The sequence below is a fragment of the Macrotis lagotis genome, chromosome 1 (genome assembly GCF_037893015.1).
Source record: "Macrotis lagotis isolate mMagLag1 chromosome 1, bilby.v1.9.chrom.fasta, whole genome shotgun sequence".
NCBI classification, from domain to species: domain Eukaryota; kingdom Metazoa; phylum Chordata; class Mammalia; order Peramelemorphia; family Peramelidae; genus Macrotis; species Macrotis lagotis.
Genome location: NC_133658.1, coordinates 819463943 through 819487309, shown reverse-complemented (window position 1 = coordinate 819487309; position 23367 = coordinate 819463943). Strand labels below are relative to the sequence as shown.

The window sequence follows — 23367 nt, the reverse complement described above, 5'->3', positions numbered from 1 at the left end:
AAGAACTATTTAGTGATGTTTGCCATGTTAGATTTTATTTCCTGATTAAATGCATTGGATCTATACTCTAATGCTTTGCAAGCTACATGGTCAATGTAGTGTTATAAATGGAATTGTTTAACAAAATCCTTCCAGTTCTTCAAGTAATAAACAATCTTGGATGGAATCCAATACAAACCTTCCTTCTGGTGAATTTTGTTCTCTAAGCAGCAAGCATAACAAAATTTGAGCATGTTATTGAAAATAAATAACCCATTGGATAAAGCTTAGAAATTAGTTACAAAGATATTTTTATTATTCATCCTGACATTTACAGGCAATATGATGAGTTCATTTTGATTCTTGACTTAGATTCAAGAAAGCTTGAGTTCCATTCTCAACTCTGACAATGTATCACTGTGACTCTAGGCAAATCATCTCTCTTGGTGCACTCCCTAGGGTTTATCTATTAAAACATTGTTGGGTTGTGATCAGGTTTGTCATTATTGACATCTAGTATTTGGTACCTCCCTGTTTTGTGCCAGGCACTATGGCAAGCACAGGGCATTGAAATGGATATTGTTTACACTGAGACAAAAGTCAAAGTTTTTGCACCATCAGCACATGCTTAGTATTTGAGATATCAGAGTTGACATATATATATATATGAAACTATTCTGTAGGCATTGTCTGACTAACTAATCCTGCCTTTCTTTCAGCATCACACTATCATTTCTCACATAGCATAGCCATCACCATTCCATGTGGTTACAAATCCTACAGTCTTCAGTATTAGCAAAGAAAATACACTGTTTTTTGGTATCTGAGGTAGTAACTACATTTCTGTGGGAATTAGGGATTAATTATTGCTTTGCATAACTGGACATTGAGATAATTTCAGCTCTAACAAATCCAAGTCATGATGAGGCAAAAGCATTTTATATTATTGAGATACATGGAAATTTCTATTGTGGAAGAGACAAATGACATTGTGCAAAAAGTGAATAAAAACATCATTTTTCCATTTATGACATTGTTATGTCATGTAATGACATGTAATATCATGTAATGATGACTAGACAGCATAGAGGAGTAGACAAAACACTAGATTCAAAGGGTATAGGTTAAAATTTCAATCTTGCTATTTTCTATTGATTAATAATCATTTTAAAATTTCTACTATGTTGAAATTTATCTTTGCAAATAATTGAAAAATGAAATAGTTAAACAAATGAATGAATAATTAAAACAAATGAATGAATAAATAAACAAAACAAACATACAAATGAATGAATGAAAAAATAAATAAGGGGATGATTCCCCACTATGCTCCAGGTTCAACACCAAATGTTGTGAATACAAAGAGGAAGCAGAAGACTATCTCTGCCATCAAGGAGGTTACAGTTTAATAGGGACATGCAAAGTACACATAAGTGAGAAAGCAACAAACAGACTAAATATAGTGAAGTAACCAACATTAAGTGGAGTCAGGAAAGTTTTCCTGCAAAAGATGGGAATATAGTTGGGACTTAAAGGATACTAGAGACATCAATAGGAAGACTGGAGGGAGAGCAACCAGGGAGTATTCATGATAATAGGAGTTGACAGATATGAGAATATACTATGAGTATTGTTTGACTTGCTGATCCCACCTTTCCTTCAACAAAACATTATCACTTCCAGGGAGGAAATCTAGGTGATGCAGTGGATAAAGACTGTTCTTGGAGTCAGGAGGGAGAGATCGAATCCAGCCTCAGAAACTTGGAAATTACTGTGTGACCTTGGACAAGTCACATTATCCTGAACTCACATTCAGGGCCATCTCCAGTTATTCTGATTCATATCTGACCATTGGACAAGATGGCCCTGGAGGAGGTGATTTAGCACAACACGCCCTCACTCAAATCCAATTCATGTGTTTGCAATGACATCACCTCCCTAATGTCTTGGTCTTCTTCAAGAATGAAGGACAAAACATCATCATTTCCAGAGAAGAGACAGAGAAAGTCACCAGAAATGTGAGAGGGAATATCTTCTTCTATAGAAAAACCAGGAGAGCATGCGATTGTATCAAAGAGTTCATGTCAGGGAATGAGGTGTAAGAAGTACAGAAATAGGAAAGAGTGGGTTATGAAGGATATTGAATAACAGGGAACTTTATGTTTGCTCCTGAAGGTGCTAGGGAGTAATTGGAATTTATTTAGGAGAACAATAACATGGTCAGACATGAACTTTAGGAAAATCACTTTTGTAACTGAATGGAAGATAGATCAGAATGGGAAAAGGCTTAAAGCGGATTTATCTATCAGTTGATTATACAATAGTCCATACATAAAATTCAGGCATGAACTATAATGTCATAGGAGAGAAGAAAGCATATTGTTATCTATATGATATTGAATAATTCATTTTCTCCTTCCCCCTAGATCTAAAGTTCTTTATTTGCAAATGAACCCATTCAACTAGATAATTTCTAAGATACTTTCCTATTCTGAATCCTCTAATGTACTACAAAGTATATGTTAAACACATAGAAATGCAGCTCTACTGCATCACAAATTTGGTCTCTTAAAAACTGAAGTGCTAGACATAATGAACATGAATTAAACATTTAATTAACAATAATCCTGCTTGTCTCCTCAGAATATAGAACCTCTTCCTAGTCATCCTTGCCTGAAACTTAGGAGTCATATTTAACTCTTCCCTATTCCTTTATTTCCATATCCAACAGTGAATAAGTAACATCAATTCATTTCTTATGGGGGGAGGGGAGTTTGCAAGGCAATGGGGTTAAGTGTCTTGCCCAGGGTCACACAATTAGGTAATTATTAAGTGTCTAAGCTTGAATTTGAATTCAGGTTCTCCTGATCCAGGGCACTATCCACTGTGCCATCTAGCTGCTCCCACATCAATTCATTTCTAATATATTTATCACAGTTATATCCTTCCCTTAGTTCTTGTCTACTTCCCTATTACAGATCCTCCTTATACTTCTCCCTGAATTGCCTCTAGATTTGTCTTTCCCCCCCTTGACTACATCCTTCACAAAATTAGCACATAAATATTCCCAGTGGACAAGTGCAACCATGTCATTTCCATGTTAAAGGGTCCCTTTAGGACCTTGCTCTTGCCTACAGGATATTAATAATAGCTGATATTTGAGAGTACTTCAGGGTTTACAAAATGCTTTACATCAATTATCTGAGCCTCACAATAGCCTAGTGAATGAGAAAGCATGGATATCGTTTTCCTTTTGCAGATGGGAAACAGAAATTCAGAGAGACCAGGTTAAATCAACAAATATTTATGAAGAACCTATTATGTATCTGACACTGGGGATTCAGTGATAACAAGAAACCTAGTCCTTGCATTTAAGAACATGATCTAATGGGGTGGGGAGGAAGCATGTAAGAAACCATGTACCAAGGTATATGCAAGCTAAACTGAAGGCGATCTCAAAGAAAGGGCACTAGCATTGAAAAGCATTAGGAAGGACTCCTTGAAGAAGAGATGATTTTAACTAAGACTCAAAGGAAGCCAGGGAGATATTTCCAATCCTTATCTTCCGATTGAAATCCAGAAGTCTGAACATTTGAGAGACAGGCTAGATTTATAAGACATAAAAAGAAATATTTATGCATCTCTATCCATCATTGTGTTGGTGGTCACTTCACTGTGTGTTATACTTGGTTAACCCCATATTATACTAGAACATGTTATTCCTTTAGCACTTTTAAGTCAACTACTGTTCAGGACTAAGCCAGTTTTAACCATAGCAAGGGATATACATTTTCTAATAGAAAAGAGTTTGCACCTCAACCTATCAGCCTGGATGGTAGGAAACCTTCTTCTAACCTAATTCTTCAGTGTTAATAAATGTATCTTCACTATAGATTAGTAGAATTAGTGGCCCACATGGTGAGAATGAGTTTAATTGCTCTCAGCTGCTCTGGGAATTCCACTAACTTAATGGTTCTATGTCCAGAGATTACAAACTGAATAAAAATGATAAATGTGTTATTTTCACTGTTCTGTGGTTTGATTCAGTGTCTGTTATTCCTTTCCATGATAAAGAGACCTAATAAATGACTGATCTTAAAATCATTGGATCATTCACAGTAAAAAGATCAATGAACACAAAATTGGCAGGATGGAAGACAAAGTGCTTTTTCAATAGATCCTTCTGGTCAGTTTGGAGTGCTTAAGTAAAATTGATCAACAGACCTTATTGCAGAGAGTTACTGCTCTTGAGATCAATGGATCTTCATTAATGAGAAATGAGGCTAAATATTTTACTCTACCCAGAAAAGAAATGAGTCTCTATTTTAGAAGCATAACTCAACTCCAGATCCTGTTGGAGCATAGAGAAAAGATAGAAAAGTAGAATAGCATACACTTTGTTGGAAGATAGGGTTTCTCTTCTCACTGGAATTTTTAATTAGAGTTTTTAATGACCACTTGTCAGAATTGTTGAAGAAGATTCCTGTTTAGTTTTCTATTGGTAAAATGGACTTTGAGATTCCAATACAATTTTGCAAAACTTTTATATGTTCTCTATATTTTCATAGATCTATTGAAATTATTTAGATCACTACTTATGTTTGTATATATGTATTAGTATTAATATAGAATTAGAATTAGTATTCATTACTTCATATTAGGAGTAGTTAATTTCCATAAAACTAGTTAAGTGTTATCATCACCTGTCCATACCCTAATCTTGGGTGTTTCTTCAGTTATGTTAGATTTTTCATTAGTTGCATAAATTCTGAAAAGAAATTTTAAATTAATTCAACATGATTTAATTCATTTGTCTCTCCACAGAGTTTCATTGTAGTTGCCTCAAGCTATCTTTTTATAAAATCTGGTCTTCAATCTTCTATTTTCTATGTTTGTTTCTATATATTTATCTCTGTTTAAAAAAAGAATCCATTTAATTGTTGTTTTCAGGAAATGGTATCAGGGAAAATAAGCTTTTCTTAATTTTCCATGAATGTTGAAATTCTGTGTGAGTTGATGAAAACTTATTAGTGCCAACTTCAATGTCCTCTCATTTAATCTGAAAATTCCCCACCTAATCCTATCAATAATGAAAATCCTAAATGTAATTTAACATGTGGTTTATGTTTTCTAATTCAGAAAGTACTTGATATTACCAGTTTAATTTTGGGAAAAAGCACAATAGCTGAAAAAGATATATCTAATTGTCTCCCTAAAAAATAATATAATAGACTGATATTCCAGATGTCCACAAGTAATAGAAATGTTCAGAATCCAATTTGTAAACTTTAAAATCATTTTAACTAAATGTAATAGCATCATATTATGATGATTTCAAATACTGACTTTCCATGTAAAATCTGTAGAATTTGGGTTATGTCATTTTGCTTCACTGGATCTCACTTAACTATAAAAGAAGAATCTTTTCTTGTCTAATGAGAGTCTTTTCCAGCACATATATACACATGCACAGGGAGACACACAAACATACATAACTCAGGAGGCAGAAGATTTTGGTTCAAATACTAGCTCTATTGCGTCCTATGTGGACAGGTCACTTAATCTCTCTAGGTTTCAAGTTCCTTTAACCACAGCAACTGAAAAAGGAGAATGAAGGTGGAGACTGCAGATGGATGAAAGTGAATATTTTCTGGTTTTCTTTCAAATAATTATATATGTGTGTGTGTGTGTGTGTGTGTGTGTGTGTGTATGTGTGTGTGTGTGTGTATAGTAGTGCAGGTTGAGTTGATATATATATATATATATATGTATAATATAGAGATACAAATACACACACCAACTCAACCTGCACTACTTCGTGGCAACCCAGAGTGGCTAGCATTCTTTTACAGAACACCAGTCAGAAATCTGAGTAACAAGAAATCACATACCATCATTTGGACTCTTTCTTGGGATAATACATCAGCCTTACGCTTACTGTTGCAGAGCAGGTCATTTTTCCTTATTTAAAAATAAATGAAGAGCAGTTATTACACTTTATATTTTCATGAATCTGTCCTGTGTTCATTAGTGAAAATGGAATAAAGGTGCAAATGATCAACAACCTAAAAAGATGCTGTCACCAGAAACAGTTGATGAGAGAAAAGGGAACACAGTACTGAAATAGAGTTGTTCCTTAAAATTAGTGAAATAATTACTGTGAAATAGAAGGAAGATTCTGGCTAATTTTACTCTATAAGAATGTTAATTGCAAAATGAGTTTTCTCCCCCAGAGGCACCTTCATTATGGGGATAGTATTAGAGAAATTAAATATAGGTATATCTCATCAAAATCATGAGAGAATTACCTGTGAATAATTAAGTAGCATTTAATCAGAAGTAATCATGGAAAGAGCTATCCATGGTGCTTATATGCTAAAGTCTTCTGTTTGTACTGTCATTCTTGCAATGTTTTAATGCATGTTATTTTTTCTATTTAAATAAAACTGTATTGTATCCGTGTGATAGAAGTATTATCTTGACTCCCATTCCACCTCATAAATATTAGGCCAGTTTTTCCTGAAAAAATATTAACATGTTTTTTCATAACTGATTCTCTCAAGAATATAGGGATTCAGACAGTTGACTTCTTTGGGAACAAAGCAGCCAAGAGGATGGCCAAGGAGGTCTGAGGCTTGGCTGATGGAACACAGTGGAAAATTTGGGAAAGGGAGCTTAGCTCAGCTAAATCACCTTGAAGTGTACTCAATTTTTATCCTCACTAAATATCCTTGTCCTGCTAAGGCTAAGAAAATCTCTTAAACTATTCAATGGAATTTAAGTGTCTCATTTTGTTCCAATGCTTTATTAATATGTGACTGGTCTGAATCAGTCTCAGTTCAAATGTCAAAAAGAGATACTTCATCAGGAATACTGAATACCTAAACACTTTTCTATGAGACTCCTTCTTTCTATTTACATAATGTATACTTCAGTAAACACTCATGTCACCTCATTTCTAGACTGTTTCAATATATTTATAAATACATCTCTTGATCTCAAGTCTTTCATCCATTCATTTTTCTATTCAGTTCCCAAAATGATTTTCCTAAAGCACAATGTCACCCTCTGCTCATTTAACTCCAGTGACTGTATTTCCTCTAAGATCTAATATAAAATACCTTATAATTTAAAGACCTCACAATCTGATCCCTTTCTTCTTCTTTTCCAGTCTACTTACTTAAACTACAGTTTATTCCTTCCATTCACTTTTATCCAACAAAAATAACTTTATCCAACAAAAATAACTTTTTTCTTACTGTCTTGTTAATATATTGCACTTTTTCTCTAAAAGCTATGTCTTTGAATGATTACCCTCTCCTCTATGCTTGGAATGCTCTCTCTGTTCACCTCTACAACTGGTTTTTCTGGCTTCCCTTAAGACTCAATTCAAATCTCATCTCCTCCAGGAAGCCTTTACCATTCTTTACAATTAGTCTTTCCTTTGAGACTGACTTCCTTTTATATACATATTTATGTATATTTATACCAAGAGAAATATGCATATATCTTATGTGTACAAATGCTTGTTTGTTGTCTCCCCATTAGAATGTGAATTCCTTGAGAGCAAGGATATCATTTTTTAACCTATCTCCAATGTTTAACTCATGACCTAGCACATGATAAGTCCTCAGTTAGTACTTATTGAGGTACTCATTAAGGCTCTGTCATTTAGAAGCATTTCTCTTCATTTCTTTCCCCTTTTAAAAAGTCAAATGTAATATATGTGTGTATATATATATATATATATATATATATATATATATATATATGTGTGTGTATTTCTTATTGCTTTAGTCTGAAAATGGGTGATTGATGAATGGATTTCACCAATAAAGTAGTTTATTTCTTTAGGGAAATTAAATTTCATATTTTAGTTCTATGTTCAATATTAGTTCATTTTCCTCCATGATCACTTTGGGGATTTTTTTTTAACTTTTTTCCACAACTTACTATACAAATAAGAATTTGAAACCCATTGTGAAGTTTAGGCCAAAGTAGTAGATTAATGCTACACAGTCTGAAAAATGTAGAGAACATCAAAATCTCTGATCTACTAAAATCTTAGTATTCTTTGTTTAGTTCTTGAATCTTTAGTACCCAGCATGATGACTTCCTTTGCATAGTACTACATTGAATTAAATGCCATGCCACATCTATTACTCTTATAATTTAGTGCAAGATTTCAAGAAATTAAATTTATCAATTTTTTCTTCTCTAGAAATTCATTTAAAAAGTAAATTTTACTGAAAGTAAACCTGAGGATAGCAAAATGCCACCTTGGTATAACTATATCAACTGATTTTACATGTGTATATATATATATATATATATATATATATATATATATATATACATATGTGTGTGTGTGTATACATATATATATACGTATATATATATATATATATATATATATATATATATATATATATATACATATCTGATCAAAGTTTTCAGAGTTTCAGAGGAGCTTCTTTTCATCCTTAATCACTTGCAAAAAAAGTAAATCCCTTTAGCAATGCTGAGAGAGGTGCCTTGCTGGCCTATACACCAATGGGAGGAGATGTAAAAATATATTCATACATTTGAGTTATTTGTTGTCCAGTGAAATCAGCAAAACTTAACTCAATTCTTTGGAGTCTTTGTTACTTTGATTATCTTTCAGAGACAAATCAAAGACCAACAATTATTCTTTTGCAAATTGAGTAACTTGAACAAATGACTACCTCTTGTAATTTTACATCTTTACATTATGTATGTGTATTTAGATACCTTCCAGTTTGAGAATTCTTATTGTTTAGATGACTTGAATGAAGTTTAAAAAATGTTTTACATGTAATACATTCCATGCTCCAGATATTTGAAAAAAAACCTTGAAAACTTTATGATGGGGGTGGCTAGGTGGCACAGTGGATAAAGCACCGGCCTTGGAGTCAGGAGTACCTGGGTTCAAATCTAGTCTCAGACACTTAATAATTATCTAACTGTGTGGCCTTGGGCAAGCCACTTAACCCCATTTGCCTTGCAAAAAAAAACCCTAAAAAAAAAGAAAGAAAATTTTATGATGACTGATGCAACAGTTTAGTCTAATTTTTATGTGCTTTTTTGTTTTTTCATGCAGGCAACTATGGAGAAAGTGGGATGGAAGCATTCAAAGACATGTCTGCCAAAGAAGGAATCTGCATTGCTCATTCTTACAAGATCTATAGCAATGCTGGGGAACAGAGTTTTGACAAACTACTGAAGAAGCTTATCAGTCACCTGCCCAAGGCAAGAGTGGTAGCTTGCTTTTGTGAGGGGATGACAGTGAGAGGTTTGCTGATGGCTATGAGGCGCCAAGGGCTGGCTGGAGAATTTCTACTTCTAGGGAGGTGAGTAGGAAAAAGAATCATCTTTTTCATTCTTCTCTCTGACTGAAATATTCTGAGTGAGAAATGTTCATAATTGATGTATCACATTTTTTTCTCTTAATGAGTTGACCCAATTCTTTGGTAGCAGAATCTTTTTAATTGGAACTCAATTTTACATATCTTGAGAACTCAGGAAAGATTTCTATATAGTCCCTCTCATATTTAATAACTGCTTTTTTTTTCAGGATGACTAGGAATTTCCATGTGTGGTTATCTTAGACATATGACTACCATATTTTTAAGTAAAATAACAAAAAAAAATCTCTATTGAAGTGATGGTTATCAAAGTAGTTACTTTAGGAGGGGAATTGAAGGAAGCTACTATTACTCATAGACCCATCATCTTGAATTATCTTTGGAACCAGATTAAGAAGTCACAAAGGGATAAGATGTAACATCATCTCTGCTACATATTATTTATTAAACAATTCACTTCACATTTCTGTGCTTCAGCTTAATGATCTGTAGTGTGAGAAAGGTATTAAGTGATATGAAACAGAACTTTTTACTCTGAAGCTATGATCCTGTTTTTTTAGTCCTTGAAGATTTACAGAATATTTTGCAATTATTGCAAGATCTCTTCATTCAGCTAAGTATCTTATTTCCAATTTTAGAAGAGGTTAAACAAAGAGGCAGGAATTTACATATACTAATACAGATGAAAAAGGGCATAGATGAGACGAACTTAGATCTTCACAGTTCAAATGCAGTGTTTTTTTCCTTTACAATATTTTGTCTCTCAGAGAATTCCTTATTTCAAGCAACCTTGGTTCAAATTCAGATTCTGTCTCTTTCTGGCTATATGATTCTGAACTAAAAAGTTTAAGTTCACTGGACTAATTTTCCTTACCAATAATAGAAGGTGTGGGCCTTAAATGATCTCTATAGACCCTTCAAGTTCTAAAACTATGTTCCAAAAATCATATGATCTATCACATTATGTGGACTTTTAATCATTTAGTTTTGTTTCCAAAAAACATCCATTAGTAGAAAAATTGAGCATGGCTCATCATAGTCAAAAGACTTTTTTGGGAACCCTGAATGTAATTCTTCTAGAGGAGTTAAAATTATGTTGTTATTAATGGAAGCATTGCTGAAATACTTATACAATTTCTCATAGGGATATTTCAGGGACAATAAATACTTGGAGTAGTGAAAAGAGTCATAGATTTAGAATCAGAATATTTTGATTTGTTTCCTGGCTCTGATATTTACCACCACGTGACACATTCCTTCCCTAAGATTCAGTTCCCTGATCTGTAAAATGAGGAAACTGGACAAATTTTCCATTCACTCTTCCCTAGATCCAACATTCTATAATGCTAAGTTTGGATAATTTATTAAAAGAACAATCACTTCTTTACACACAACTTTAATAAATAATGCTTTGTGAAGATATGGTAGAAGTGCCTTTTAAAAGGACAGAAGCAAATTTGTACTCATATGCACATATAATGTATATGTATACATGCACCCCATATATTTATATTATCCAAACATGGATATTATATATATATATATATATATATATATATATATATATATATATATATATATATATAATGAAGCTTTTTAGAATATGTGAAGACATACACTACCTCATGAGATAATGTGTTCCTCCTCACTGGAAAATATCAGACAAAGGTTTTCAGTCTTTGCAATAGAGAAGATTTCTCTACATGGCAAAAAATTTAACATGATAAAGATATTTTTCATTCTAAGATTCTCTGAATCTATGAGATGGTTATATAGACTTGTAACCAAAATGAAGGAAGTGGAAAATTATGTACATACATATAAAAATAATGTGTACTTATATATATATGCTATATACACATATATGAGTATGTATAATATATATAAATAAACAATGTGAGATTATTTTGTTGATGACTATGTACAGAGTCCTTTGAGTCCCCTGTCAATAAAATGACATTGAAAAGGTATTTCACTGCCACATAACAATTTCATTTTGAAGGTTTATTAATAATTAAACTTCTTATTCCAGTTCATATATATATATATATATATATATATATATATATATATATATATATTTATACACACACACACACATACACATATGCTTTTAAGAAAATATGTCCTTGCTCCAGAATATTGGAGACTGGCTATACAGAATTTACAATCTTTAATTTTTGTTTTTTTCTTAAATAAACACATGGAAGAGCTATATCTGGACCTCTTTATAAAGTTGAAGAACTATTTTTTTTCCAGGGTATAGAAAGAAATATGGAAGTATCTAACTTAATCAAGTGTCCTTAAGTATCATTGTAGCTTGAGCCATGGTATAAGATTTTACTTAAATGAAAATTCATACTAGTCTCAAGGAGGAAGGAAGCAATATTTGCATGTAAAAATATGACTGCTTACTTAAGACAGAGAAACTAAAATTCCTTTTTCCCAAATCTTGTGTATAGTTTCAAATTCAATTCATGAGTAATTCGGGAATTGGAAAGAAACTGCTATTATGCTAGTAATACTTTGTGATTTATTTTGGGCATTATTATCATTTATCCTTTCCTTCATAAAATATTTTTCCTTCAATGTTATCATTTTTAATGGATTTGTTTAGTTTCTTATATAACATGTCATATCATTAGGTCAGGCTATTTTTCTCAGTTGCTATCATGGAAAGAAATGGAAAAAATATTTAATTTGTACAAATTGATTTCATTGTTAATGGTTCAGAAATTTTGCCATTCTGGAAACTGAATTATGTTTATGGATCATTGCAAGTTTTGATGAATGATGATTTTTTTCAATCCTGCCTGAAATACTGAATATATGCCTAAAATAATGATTTGAGATTTACTGGCATTTATGTGTGTGATTGAGATTTATTTATAAAATATAAATACAAATTGTAATACCTGATGTAAAGTGCCTCTTATTTTTTGGGGATCTTTATGTTTTGAGGATATTTGAACATGAAGATAACCAGTAATCTCTTTTGTATATTAATACTTGCCTTATGCAAAGATCAGACTTCTGGTAAGCTCAAACATAGCCTCAAATTATAATATGAGGGTAATTATACTACCTATGTCATTGGGTTGTGAGAATCAAGTGAAATAATATTTGTAAACTCCTTTATAAATCATAAAGCATGATTGGAACATGATTAGGAGTAAATGTGTTGGTAGTTATTATTATATATAATGGAGAAATGGAATCATTCTGAGTCTTCCCCTTTCCATATAATTATAGTCATAAAAAAGTTAGTGATTGAGAAGTAATGATGACATGCTAACAGAAGTAGCATTAAATTCCTACTTATATGTAAGATAATAAAATTATGGGGGGGGTAAATATCAGCATAACAAATTTTCTCAGGAATCAAAAGCCTTCACATATTATCCTACCATCTGCCAGCATTATTTATATATCAGTTAGGATGCATAGCTTTTGTTGTTCATGATAAACTTAGAGAATCATATATTTTATCTTAAAAAAGGATTTCATATCAAATCTATTTTGACAGATGAATGAACACAAGACTATAAATTTAATTGCCCATTGTTATAAAGGTACCAAGGAAAAGTTTTGGAACTAGTACCTGGGACTCTCCACTTCTTTTTCAATGCCCTTTCATTGGATCACACACTGCTATCACCTAGAAAGTGGATTAAATTATATTTACTATAATTTTCAAAATCCAAGCTGCCATACTTCACTTTTTCCCATTAAAATATTTTCAAGTAGGAGGCATTGCTGTGATGTTGCTGTTTAAAGGTAAATAACCTTCAGTTAGCTGGAAAATCCCTTAATTTTTAATCCCTATGCATGCCTAATTACTGTATTTGTACATGCCTTTACTAATAGGGCTTGAATGAGGACATGGGATTTTATCATTTATTATATACTAATCAAGGTCCTTTACCACTGATTATAAATCTTAGGAGATGACTAGTTTTAATTTAGACTACTAAGTGGTATCCCACCGTGCTTTATCTCTCACATTTATCAAATCTTTTTGCTTGATAGGATGTACAATCTAAAGAAAAAATGGAATGAGTTTTGAAACATTCTTTCTGTATGCGTGTGTGTGTGTGTGTGACATTCTTTTGATTGTCTCTACTATTTCTTTAAAACAACATGTTTGAATTACTAACTTTTGATAATTATTTTCTCAAAAATATTTTTTCTTTAGTTTGATAAATGTATAAGTGCCTTTTGGGAATACTTTGCTCTCCTGTATGACTCTACTTTCCTTTTACTGGTTTGTGAATGTAAATGTGCTCAGAGTATAATGATGCCAAAGGAATAATTATCTAGTCTTTACATTCACCAGCATGTCTTTCAAAATAATGAATCTAAATCTAATTACTTCCTTCATTTCTGTAGAGGAATTTTCTAAAACCCCCATTTTTTAGTCCAGGACAGAGACCACTATTAATTACTAGCACTGTGCAGATATGTGTCAATGTGGTTGTGTGGGGGTGGGGGTGGGGTGGGGGTGAGTTTGTGTGTGCCATCAATAATAGAACCTTAGGCAATTTTACCTTTGCACTGAGATAGGTGTTAGCACAGAAGTAGAAAAGATAGACTTAGTAGGATCAGAGGTTATTTGCTTTACAGAATCCAGAATCCCCTTTTGTATTTTAAGTTAAAATGGACTGAAGTCTCCCACAATCTTTAATCAGCATAGATAAGCAGATTCACTTTTTAGTCAATGATTCATTTGCTAATATGGGAATGTTAATAGTCAGGAATACTAAAGAGGAAATTCAGACTCTCACAGGGTCAGTCATCTCATCAACAAACATTTAGTAAAACTTATATTGAGTGAATGGCATCCATGATCCTGACATCTTTACCACAATTTTCCTTTCCATTTTTTAATTCAAAATCAGTATAGATATAGAACTGAAAGGGGCCTTAGATGGCACCTAATCTGATGCTCTAATTTACTGATAAAATTACTGGGGACCACAAAAGTTAAATAATTTGCTCAAGGACACACAGACAGTAAGTGGCATAAAAAGATTTAATGATCTTGTCAAGTATAATATCCATTCATTTATTAGAATGTAATAACCTTGATATTTGGGAACTTTTATTTTCATTTTATCATTTTTCTTGCCAATAACAGTACTTTTTCATAAGGTAGATATCAAATATATTCTTACTGAATTTAATGTTTACCAACATGTTATGGACTTAGGTGCCAGTATAAATGAAATTAAATAACAAAACACAATAAGTTGCTAAAATTTAAACAAAACTTTAAATTGGAACTTTGAAACCTGATTTCTCCCAATGGAAAAAATTCTGAGAGAGGAGGAAAAGAAATAAAATAAACAAGAAAAAAAAATCTAGTTCTGCAATGATATTGTACCAAAGAGAACTGTAACTAAGCAATTCAGGTCTGCTTTGAAAATACTGTTGCTCAGGTTCTCTTCACATACCTCAAATTTCATACATATTTTCATAACTTAACCATGATAAATATTTTCAGATCCAATGTTCTACATTTTCCAAATTTCTAAGATCACTTGCTGCTTTATTTTATCTTTTTCTGACATTATTTCTTCAAGGGCATTCTATCGTCTATCCCAAATAGTGATAGAAATCCCTCCAGGATGAGAAGAAAGAGCACCTGTAAATGATTACATACAGTTCACCCTCAAATCTGTTCAATGCATTTTTATCACTCTAGACTTCAGATTTTTCATTTGCAAAGCAGAGACAAAAATATCCTACTCATGAGACAATGCTTTATAGCTGTAAATAAATTTACCTATTAATTTTTGTTGCGTATCACTAAAGTTTAGTGTGGACTTATTTACCTACTTTCACAGAATGAGATTTCTGTAAGTGGCTAAATACTATTGATAATTTCTTGTCCAGGTTTATTCAATAATTTTGGAAATCCCTTTTATCTTACAGTGAGCTGTGACCCATCTCTGAAATGTTGGAAACTTTTCTACAGAAAAGATGAAACTTACCTTTCTGTTCAATATATTTCTAAATATATTTTTGTGTATGCATATATGTATATATTTATTCAATAATAGGATTCCTCTTCCTAGGAGTTTATTATTTGGGAGCAATTTATTGGAGATTTATAAATATGTGGATACAGATAATATTTATAGAAAAAGAACATATTTAGCTAATTTGTTAAAGATATTTATACTTTTATTATCAATAAAGTAGTTGTATGCTTGTGTATACTTTTAGCATATTTCATTATTAGTAGCATTACCATCAACTACAGTATAATGTGCTTTAATAAAAAAGTTCATGTGAACAATATGTTTTATTTTCAATAGGTAATCACCCTGGTCTATATTTTAATAGCATGGAATTTCTAAAGATGAATGGCCCTGTCTTTCATAAATTTTTTTCACTCATTTGTAATATGTAGGAATGGCATTACTGTGCCATATGGGACATAACATATAATGTTGATTTTTTTTCCTTGTTGATAAGTTTGCTTCAACCTGTGCATGCACTAAGAGATCAGGGATTTTTCCCTATAGATGTGAATTTTGCTCCTAAAATTCATTCTCAGGATCCTGGGAATACCCTTTTTATGGGGAAGCTATGTGTCTATTGGGCAGCTAGGTGGTACAGCAAATAGAGCAATGGCTTGGAGTCAGGAGACACCTCAGACACCTGACTCTTACTAGCTGTGTGACATTAAACATGATTACCTCGCATCCAGGTTCATCTTCAGTCATCCTGATTCATAACTGGTTCCTGGACTCAGATGACTCTGAAGGAAAAAGTGAAACTCAGGCATAGCACAACCCCCCTCACCCAAATTCAATCCACATGTTTGTCATGGTATCACCTCCCTGATGTCATGGTCTTCAAAAATTAATGACAAACATTACAAATGTCTATCACATGATATTGCTGGAACAAAGGGTATTGATAGATATTTAATCATCAGAATTTCTCTTAATATTGCTCCCTTAATTCCTCCCACAGAATCATCCCATAAAACAAAGAATATTTTATTTTTATTTTTTAAATTTTATTTTTTTAAGGTAATGGTATTAAGTGAATTGCCCAAGGTCACACAACTAGGCAATTATTAAGTGTCTGAGGCTAGATTTCAACTCAGGTCCTCCTGACTCCAGGGCTGGTGCTCTATTCACTATGCCACCTAGCTGTTCCCCAAATAATATTTTTAGAGAAAAAGAGGAAAATAGAGAAAACAAAAGCAAAATCAATCAATACAAAAAATCTACATATATATAAACAATGTACATGACCAAAGGAAATTTCAGCTTCTTCAACTTTTAAACATAAACCATTGATTAAACAAAATTCACTTCAAAAATAATTGTATATGAGTTCATCAATAAACCTACATCCCACTCTATTACTAATTCATGTAATGTGGGGAAGAATGAGCATAAATTTATTGAAAACTAGTAGGAAGACTGAAGAAAGAAAATTGTCTGCCAGAGCAAAAATAAAACAGCAATAACAACAATAAAACAATCCTCTGGTCTACAAATCTTGGTGTAATAAATAATCTACATAGTCACATGGCGGGAAGGATCTCAGGATGGGATTCTTGACTCAGACTATACAATAGCTAAATTTTGGGGAGCATTTTGAACAAGCCATTTTACTGACCTTTGACTCTGTGAAGCTATTCAAATCTACACCAAATGCTATTTCCCTCCAGTCATAAGTGGTAATAAAGATCAAAGAAGCCAAGTTTCTTTTCTCAAGCAGATTTGTAAAGAGGAAAAAGGTTCTTTTTCCTCTGATTAGTTTCTATCATCAATAGTTTTCTTCTAGTCAGTGTTCAGCAACAAATCTTTTTTCACCAATCAACTCAGTTCCCTGTACTTTATTATCAAGTCTAATTTCCTTCAGTAAACTCTGACGCTGGTGTCAGGATGAATTTCAGTATCTTAATTATTTCCTTATATTTTATCTTAACTATTTTTCTATAAGTCAATCACCTCACTAAATTACACTTAATTCAACTCCTCTTAAGTAGCAGTTGGGCATCTCCTCTGTTTTTTGAGTCTATTCTGCTTTTCTAACAATTTTATTGCATCTTTTAATTATTAATTGACTCCTATATCAAAGCATTCTCTTCTAATGTGATGTAATTCACCCCTATCTATGTCATGAATGAAAAATAATTACCTTTTACTATGAAAACTTCTAGTTATTAGGACTTCCCTGTCAGCAACACCAATGTCTTCAAGTAGTCATAAGAAAATTAAATGGTGGAAAAGAAGATACTTTAGTAATTACTTTTTTTTTTTTTTGCTGAAGACTGTCTGTTTTCAAATCATTGCAAAACTGTAGGTGTTACTCCAAAGTTTGCTTTCCTCTGGGGAGCTACTTTCCAAGAAAATCCCTTAGAATATTTTTTGCACCTTTTTATAAAAAAAACTGTTCAAATTCAAAAGGGACAACACTTTACCATAATGCAATCAGTCAGTCAGCAAACATTTATTTAATATTGACTGTTCAGAGTACTCCTCAGAGAATGATTCAGAGTTTAGAAAATAAATTTTCTGCACTCTCGTGGGATATATGATATATGTGGAAGATAAATATAACATAGAATACACATTTTAAATTAATCAGAGACAATTTGTTTTGTTAAAGGTTTTTTCATGATTTTTTCCAAGTTACATGCAAAGATAGTTACCAACATTCATCTTTTTTTGTAAGCTTTTGAATTTAACTTTATTCTACCATCTCTCCTTCCTTCACCCCTTCTTATGACAAGGAGTAATCTAATCTAGATTCTACTTGTACAATCATATTTGACATATTTCCATACTATTTATATTGTGAAAGAAGAATTAGAACTAAAGAGGAAAAATGTGAGAAAGAGATTTTTTCCTATGTCTGTGGTTGACATTTTCTATCACAAGTTTTTTTTAGGATTGTCCTTGATCATTGGACTACAGAGAGGAGTTGAGTCCATCATAATTGAAGATCTCACAATGTTACTGTGCACAGTTTTGTCCTGGTTCTGTCCACTGTACTCATCATCAGTCCATGCAAGGTTTTTAAGACTTCTCTGCAGTCCAAAAGGTCATTATTTCTTACAGAATAATAGTACTCCATCACAATCATATATCATAATTTGTTCAGCTAGCCCCAAATTTATGGGTAAATATTCAGGTGAATCTTTTTTTTTTCTTTTTAATTATCCCTTTGGGATATAGATCTAGAAATGGTTTTGCTAAATGAAAGGAGATGCACAGTTTTATTACCCTTTGATGTAGCTCTAAACTGATCTCCAGAATGATTGGATCAGATCACAGCTCCACCAATCAAGGTTGGAGAAGATATTGTAAAACTGGGGCACTAATGCCCTATTGGCAGTCTTTTCATCAGGAAAACTTGAAAGTCCCCTATTTCATTGAATGTCCATTTCCCCCCAAAAGAATATGATCGGTTTTCTGAGCAGTTGATTATTGGTTGTAATTCAAGGTCTTTTGTCCTCCAGAATATCATATTCCAAACTCCATGATCATTTAATATAAAAGCTGCTAAATCTTGGGTTATCCTGACTATAGTTCCACAATGATTAAATTGTTTTTTTCTGGTTACTTGTAATATTTTCTCCTTGACTTGAGAGCTCTGAAATTTGACTATAATATTTCTGGGAGTTTTCAATTTGTGATGTCTTTCAGAAAGTGATTGGTGAATTCTTTCAGTTTCTTTTTTAACTTTTGTTCTGGAATATCACGATGGTTTTTATTTCTTGAAGGATGATATCTAAGCTCATGTTTTTTATCATGACTTTCAAATAGTCCCATAATTTTTAAATTATCCTTTCTGGATCTATTTTCAGGTCAGTTGTTTTTCAAATGATATATCTCACATTGTCTTCTAGTTTTCATTCTTTTGATTTTATTGCATTATTTCTTGATTTCTCACACAGACATCAGCTTCCCTTTGCTGAAGTCTAAAGTTTAAGGAATGATTTTTCTTCAGTAAGCTTTTATACTTCCTTTTTTCATTTGACAATTCTTCTTTTATAGGTGTTTTTTCTCCTCATTGGCTTTTTGTGCCTCTTTGTCCATTTGACACAATCTACTTTTTAAGGTATTTTATTCAGTCTTTTTTTATCTGTCTCATTCACCAAGTTACTGATTTCTTTTTCATAATTTTCCCATGTCACTACCATTTCTCTTCCAAATTTTTTCTCTATTTTTCTTTATCTGATTTTCAAAATCATTTTTTGAGCTCTTTCATGAGCTGAAACCAATATATGTTTTATGTTGAGGCTTTGGAAATAGGAGCTTTGATTTTTGTTATCTTCATCTTAGTGTGTGTTTTGATCTTTCTTATCACCATGTAACTTTTTATGGTCAGATTTATTTTTCTGTTATTTGTTCATTTCCCTAGCTGTTGACTGGATTTTTAAATTTTTCTAAAGGAAGGCTCTGCTTCCAGGGTGGAGAGGGTTCTCTCCCCAGATTTTGGGTATTTTTTGCAGTTGTTTTCAGAGATATTTCTAGGGGACTATAAGTTTTCAGTTCTTCCTAGGTAGTATGATCTAAGAAGAGGGTTTTATTACTCTCCGAGTCTATCCTCTGGTCTGTGGGTGAATACAAATCTTTCTTTCTAACCTGGAAATGCAAGGGTTTCTGCTCCCCTGCAGCAGCAAGTTCCGTTTTGCTGGTTCCTCCTCTTCCCAGGACTGAGACTCAGGAAAATTACATAGATATGAGTATGGGCAAAACAACAGAGCCTTGCCTCAGTGATAGCAAAGAGGCCCCATAAATGTCTTCTGACCCCCTTACTATCTATGAACCCAGAGCTCCAGAAGCAACTGTTTCTTCTGCTGATTTCATAATTCCCAAAGACTGCTCCCAGTCAACTGGGTCTAGTCTGCATACTGAGACCTGTGCTGAACTGTCCTTCAAGCTCACCCTTTGAAACAGACTTTTCCTGTTGACTTTCCAAGTTACTTTTGGCAGTCTGGGCTGAGAGGTATGGAAAACAACACCAATACCACTGATCCAGTCACCCTGCTTCATGTTCCCATATTGCTGGGACCAGTTCACTCAGTCATAGCCAATGCTGCACTGTGTTCCTCTCTCACCCTGAAATGAAAGGTATTTCCTGTCCAATTTCCAAATTGTCTTGGCCTTGAAAATTATTATTTTTTAAAATTAATTCATTTATTTTCATCCATATGCTGTGTATATTTTTAAATAACAAAATATCCTTCCACCCTCCCTTCCCATCCCCCCTCCCCTCTGTGTCAGGTTAACATTGTACATACATATTTTGATAAACATGCTAACATATTAGTCATTTTTGCCAGGAATTAGGATTAAGGAAGATACATGAGAGATAATTTTAATGAAGTGTTCATCAGATTCTGAAGGATTAGTTTTTCATTCTTTTTTTGTTTTATTTTGTTTTGTTTTTCTTTCTATGGAAGGGATTAACATTGTCCATAGTGAGTCTAATATGGTTGTCCTAGCTCTCTGAACTGCTGAGAGGAGCTGTTTCCATTAAGGTTGATCATCTAACAATGTTGTTAATATGTACATTCTTCTCTCAGTGGACTTGAAAATTATTTCACTCTGTTTCTTTGTGGATTCTGCCACTCTAGACTCTGTTTAGATTCATTATTTAAAGATATTTGAAAGGGTTTGGGAGAGAACTTGAGTGAGTCCCTGACTTTTACTTCCAATTCTTGATTCCACTCATTTTGTTAGAGTCATTTCTCAGATTAATTTTGTTACTAACTTTTCTAGCTCTATATAATAATTTTTCATAGTTTGGTATGACACTGAATATGAAATTTAATTTAAGTTGAATTGCCATTTTTATTATATTAACTCAGTTCAACCCTGTGCAATTGACATTTTTTCAGTTGTTTGGAAATGATTTTATTTGTGTGAAAATTATTTTGTAATTGTGTTCAGATTGTCTCTGAATTTGTCTTGTAAGATAGATTCCCAAGCATTTTTATGATGTCTAAAGTTGTTTCAAATGAAATTTTTTTCTCTCTTGCTGCTGAACTTTATTGGTAGAATATAGAAATGCTGTTGATTAATGTGGACTTATTTTATATCCTGAAACTGCTAAAGTTGTTGTTTCAAGCAGTTTTTAGTTGATTTTCTAGGGTTCTCTGAGTATACTATCATAACATCTGCGAAGAGTATTTTGTTGCATCATTTCCTATTCTAATTCCTTTCAATTTATTTTTCTTCTTATTGTTATTGCTAAAATTAAAGTTTCTAGTATAATAATAAATAATAGGGTGATAAAAGGCATTCGTGTTTCATCCATGATCTTAGTGGGAATGCTTCTAGCTTATCTCCATTACATATTATCCTTGCTGATGGTTTTAGAAAGATACTGCTTAGAATTTTAAGGAAAACTATTTATTCCTGTTCTCTCTAGGGCTTTTATAGGAAATGGTGCTGTGTTCTGTCAAAAGCTTTTAAACCATCTGTTGACATAATCAGAGGATTATGTTAGTTTCGTTATTTATATGGTCAATTATGCTGATTGTTGTTCTAATATTGAACAATTCCTGCATTCTGGGTATAACAGGAGAGTTTATCATCTTAATTATAGCTTGCTATAAACTTTTTCCTAATATTGTATTCAAAAATTTTGCAAAAATTTTCATTAGGCACATTAGTCTATAAGTTTCTTTGTCTGTTTTGGCTCTTCCTGGTTTGGGTCTCAACAACATGTTGGTATCATAAAAGGAATTTGTCATAAAACCTTCTTCCCCTACTTTTTCAAATAGCTCAATGTAGAATTGGAATTAATTTTTCATTAAAGGATAGATAGAATTCATTTGTAAACCCATCTGCCCTGAAATAATTTTCTTAGGGAGTTCATTGACAGTTCTGAAATGGCAATATTACACATTTTATTTCCTCTTTTGCTAACTTGGGAAATTTATATTCTAGTAAATATTTATCTATTTCACTAATATTTTTAGATTTACTTGCATACAGTTGGACAAAATAGCTCTGTATTGTCACTTTAATTTCCTTCTTATTGGTGATTAATTATTTCTTTTCATTTTTGATACTTGTAATTTGTTTTCTGTCTTCTTTTTTAATCGTGGGTTTACCTACTTTATTTTTTCATAAAACTCCCTCTTAGTTTATTTATAAGTTTAAAAGTTTTCTTACTTTAAATTTTATTAATTTATCTTTTAGTATTTAATTGGGGATTTAAATTTATTATTTTTCTAATGTTTTTAGTTACATATCCAATACTTTTTTCTTCTCTTTCTCTATTTTATTCATGTAGGCATTCGGAGTTAAAAAATTACCATGATAAATATTTTGACTACATCCCACAAATTTTGGTATCATATGTCATCTTCATCATTGTCTTAGATGAAATTGCTGATTATTTCTATGATTTGTTGTTTGATCCACTTCTTCTTTAAAATTAGGTTATTTAGTTTCCACTTAATTCTTAGTTTATCTTTCCAAGGACCTTTGTGATAAGTGATTTTTACTTTATCATGATCTTCAAAGGATACATTTATTTTTTCTGCCATTCTGAATTTGATTGTGAGGTTTATATACCATAATATATGGACAAACTTTGTGTAAATGCCATGTACTTCATAGAACAAGTATATTCCTTTCTATCCCCATTCAATTTTCTCCATTATAATATCTAACTTTTCTAAAATTCTATTCACTTTTTTAACTTCCTACATTAGATTTATCTAATTCTGAGAAAGGGAGATTGAGGTAATACACTTATATTGTTTTGCTATTCACGTCTTTCTGTAGTTCATTTAGCTTCTCTTCTAAGAATTTGAATGCTATGACACTTAGTGCATAAATGTTTAATAATGATATTGCTTCATTGCCTTTATTATATTTTAGGAAGATGCAATTTTTTTCCTTATCCTCCCCCTTTTTTTAGGCAATGGGGTTAAGTGGCTTGCCCAAGCCTTCACAGCTAGGTAATTACTAAGTGTCTGAGGCTCAATTTGAACTCAGGTACTCCTGAC

At 32.3% G+C, this 23367-nt stretch overlaps 1 protein-coding gene across 3 annotated transcripts in view; it reads left to right on the top strand.

The window, feature by feature from the left end:
• The window catches only part of GRM5 (glutamate metabotropic receptor 5), a 739207-nt gene that overhangs the window by 191298 nt on the left and 524542 nt on the right, over positions 1-23367 (top strand). For all 3 annotated transcript variants that reach the window (XM_074217076.1, XM_074217075.1, XM_074217074.1), the window contains exon 2: positions 9101-9350. In XM_074217076.1, coding sequence (XP_074073177.1) covers positions 9101-9350 — 250 coding nt within the window. The remainder of the gene's footprint in view (positions 1-9100; positions 9351-23367) is intronic.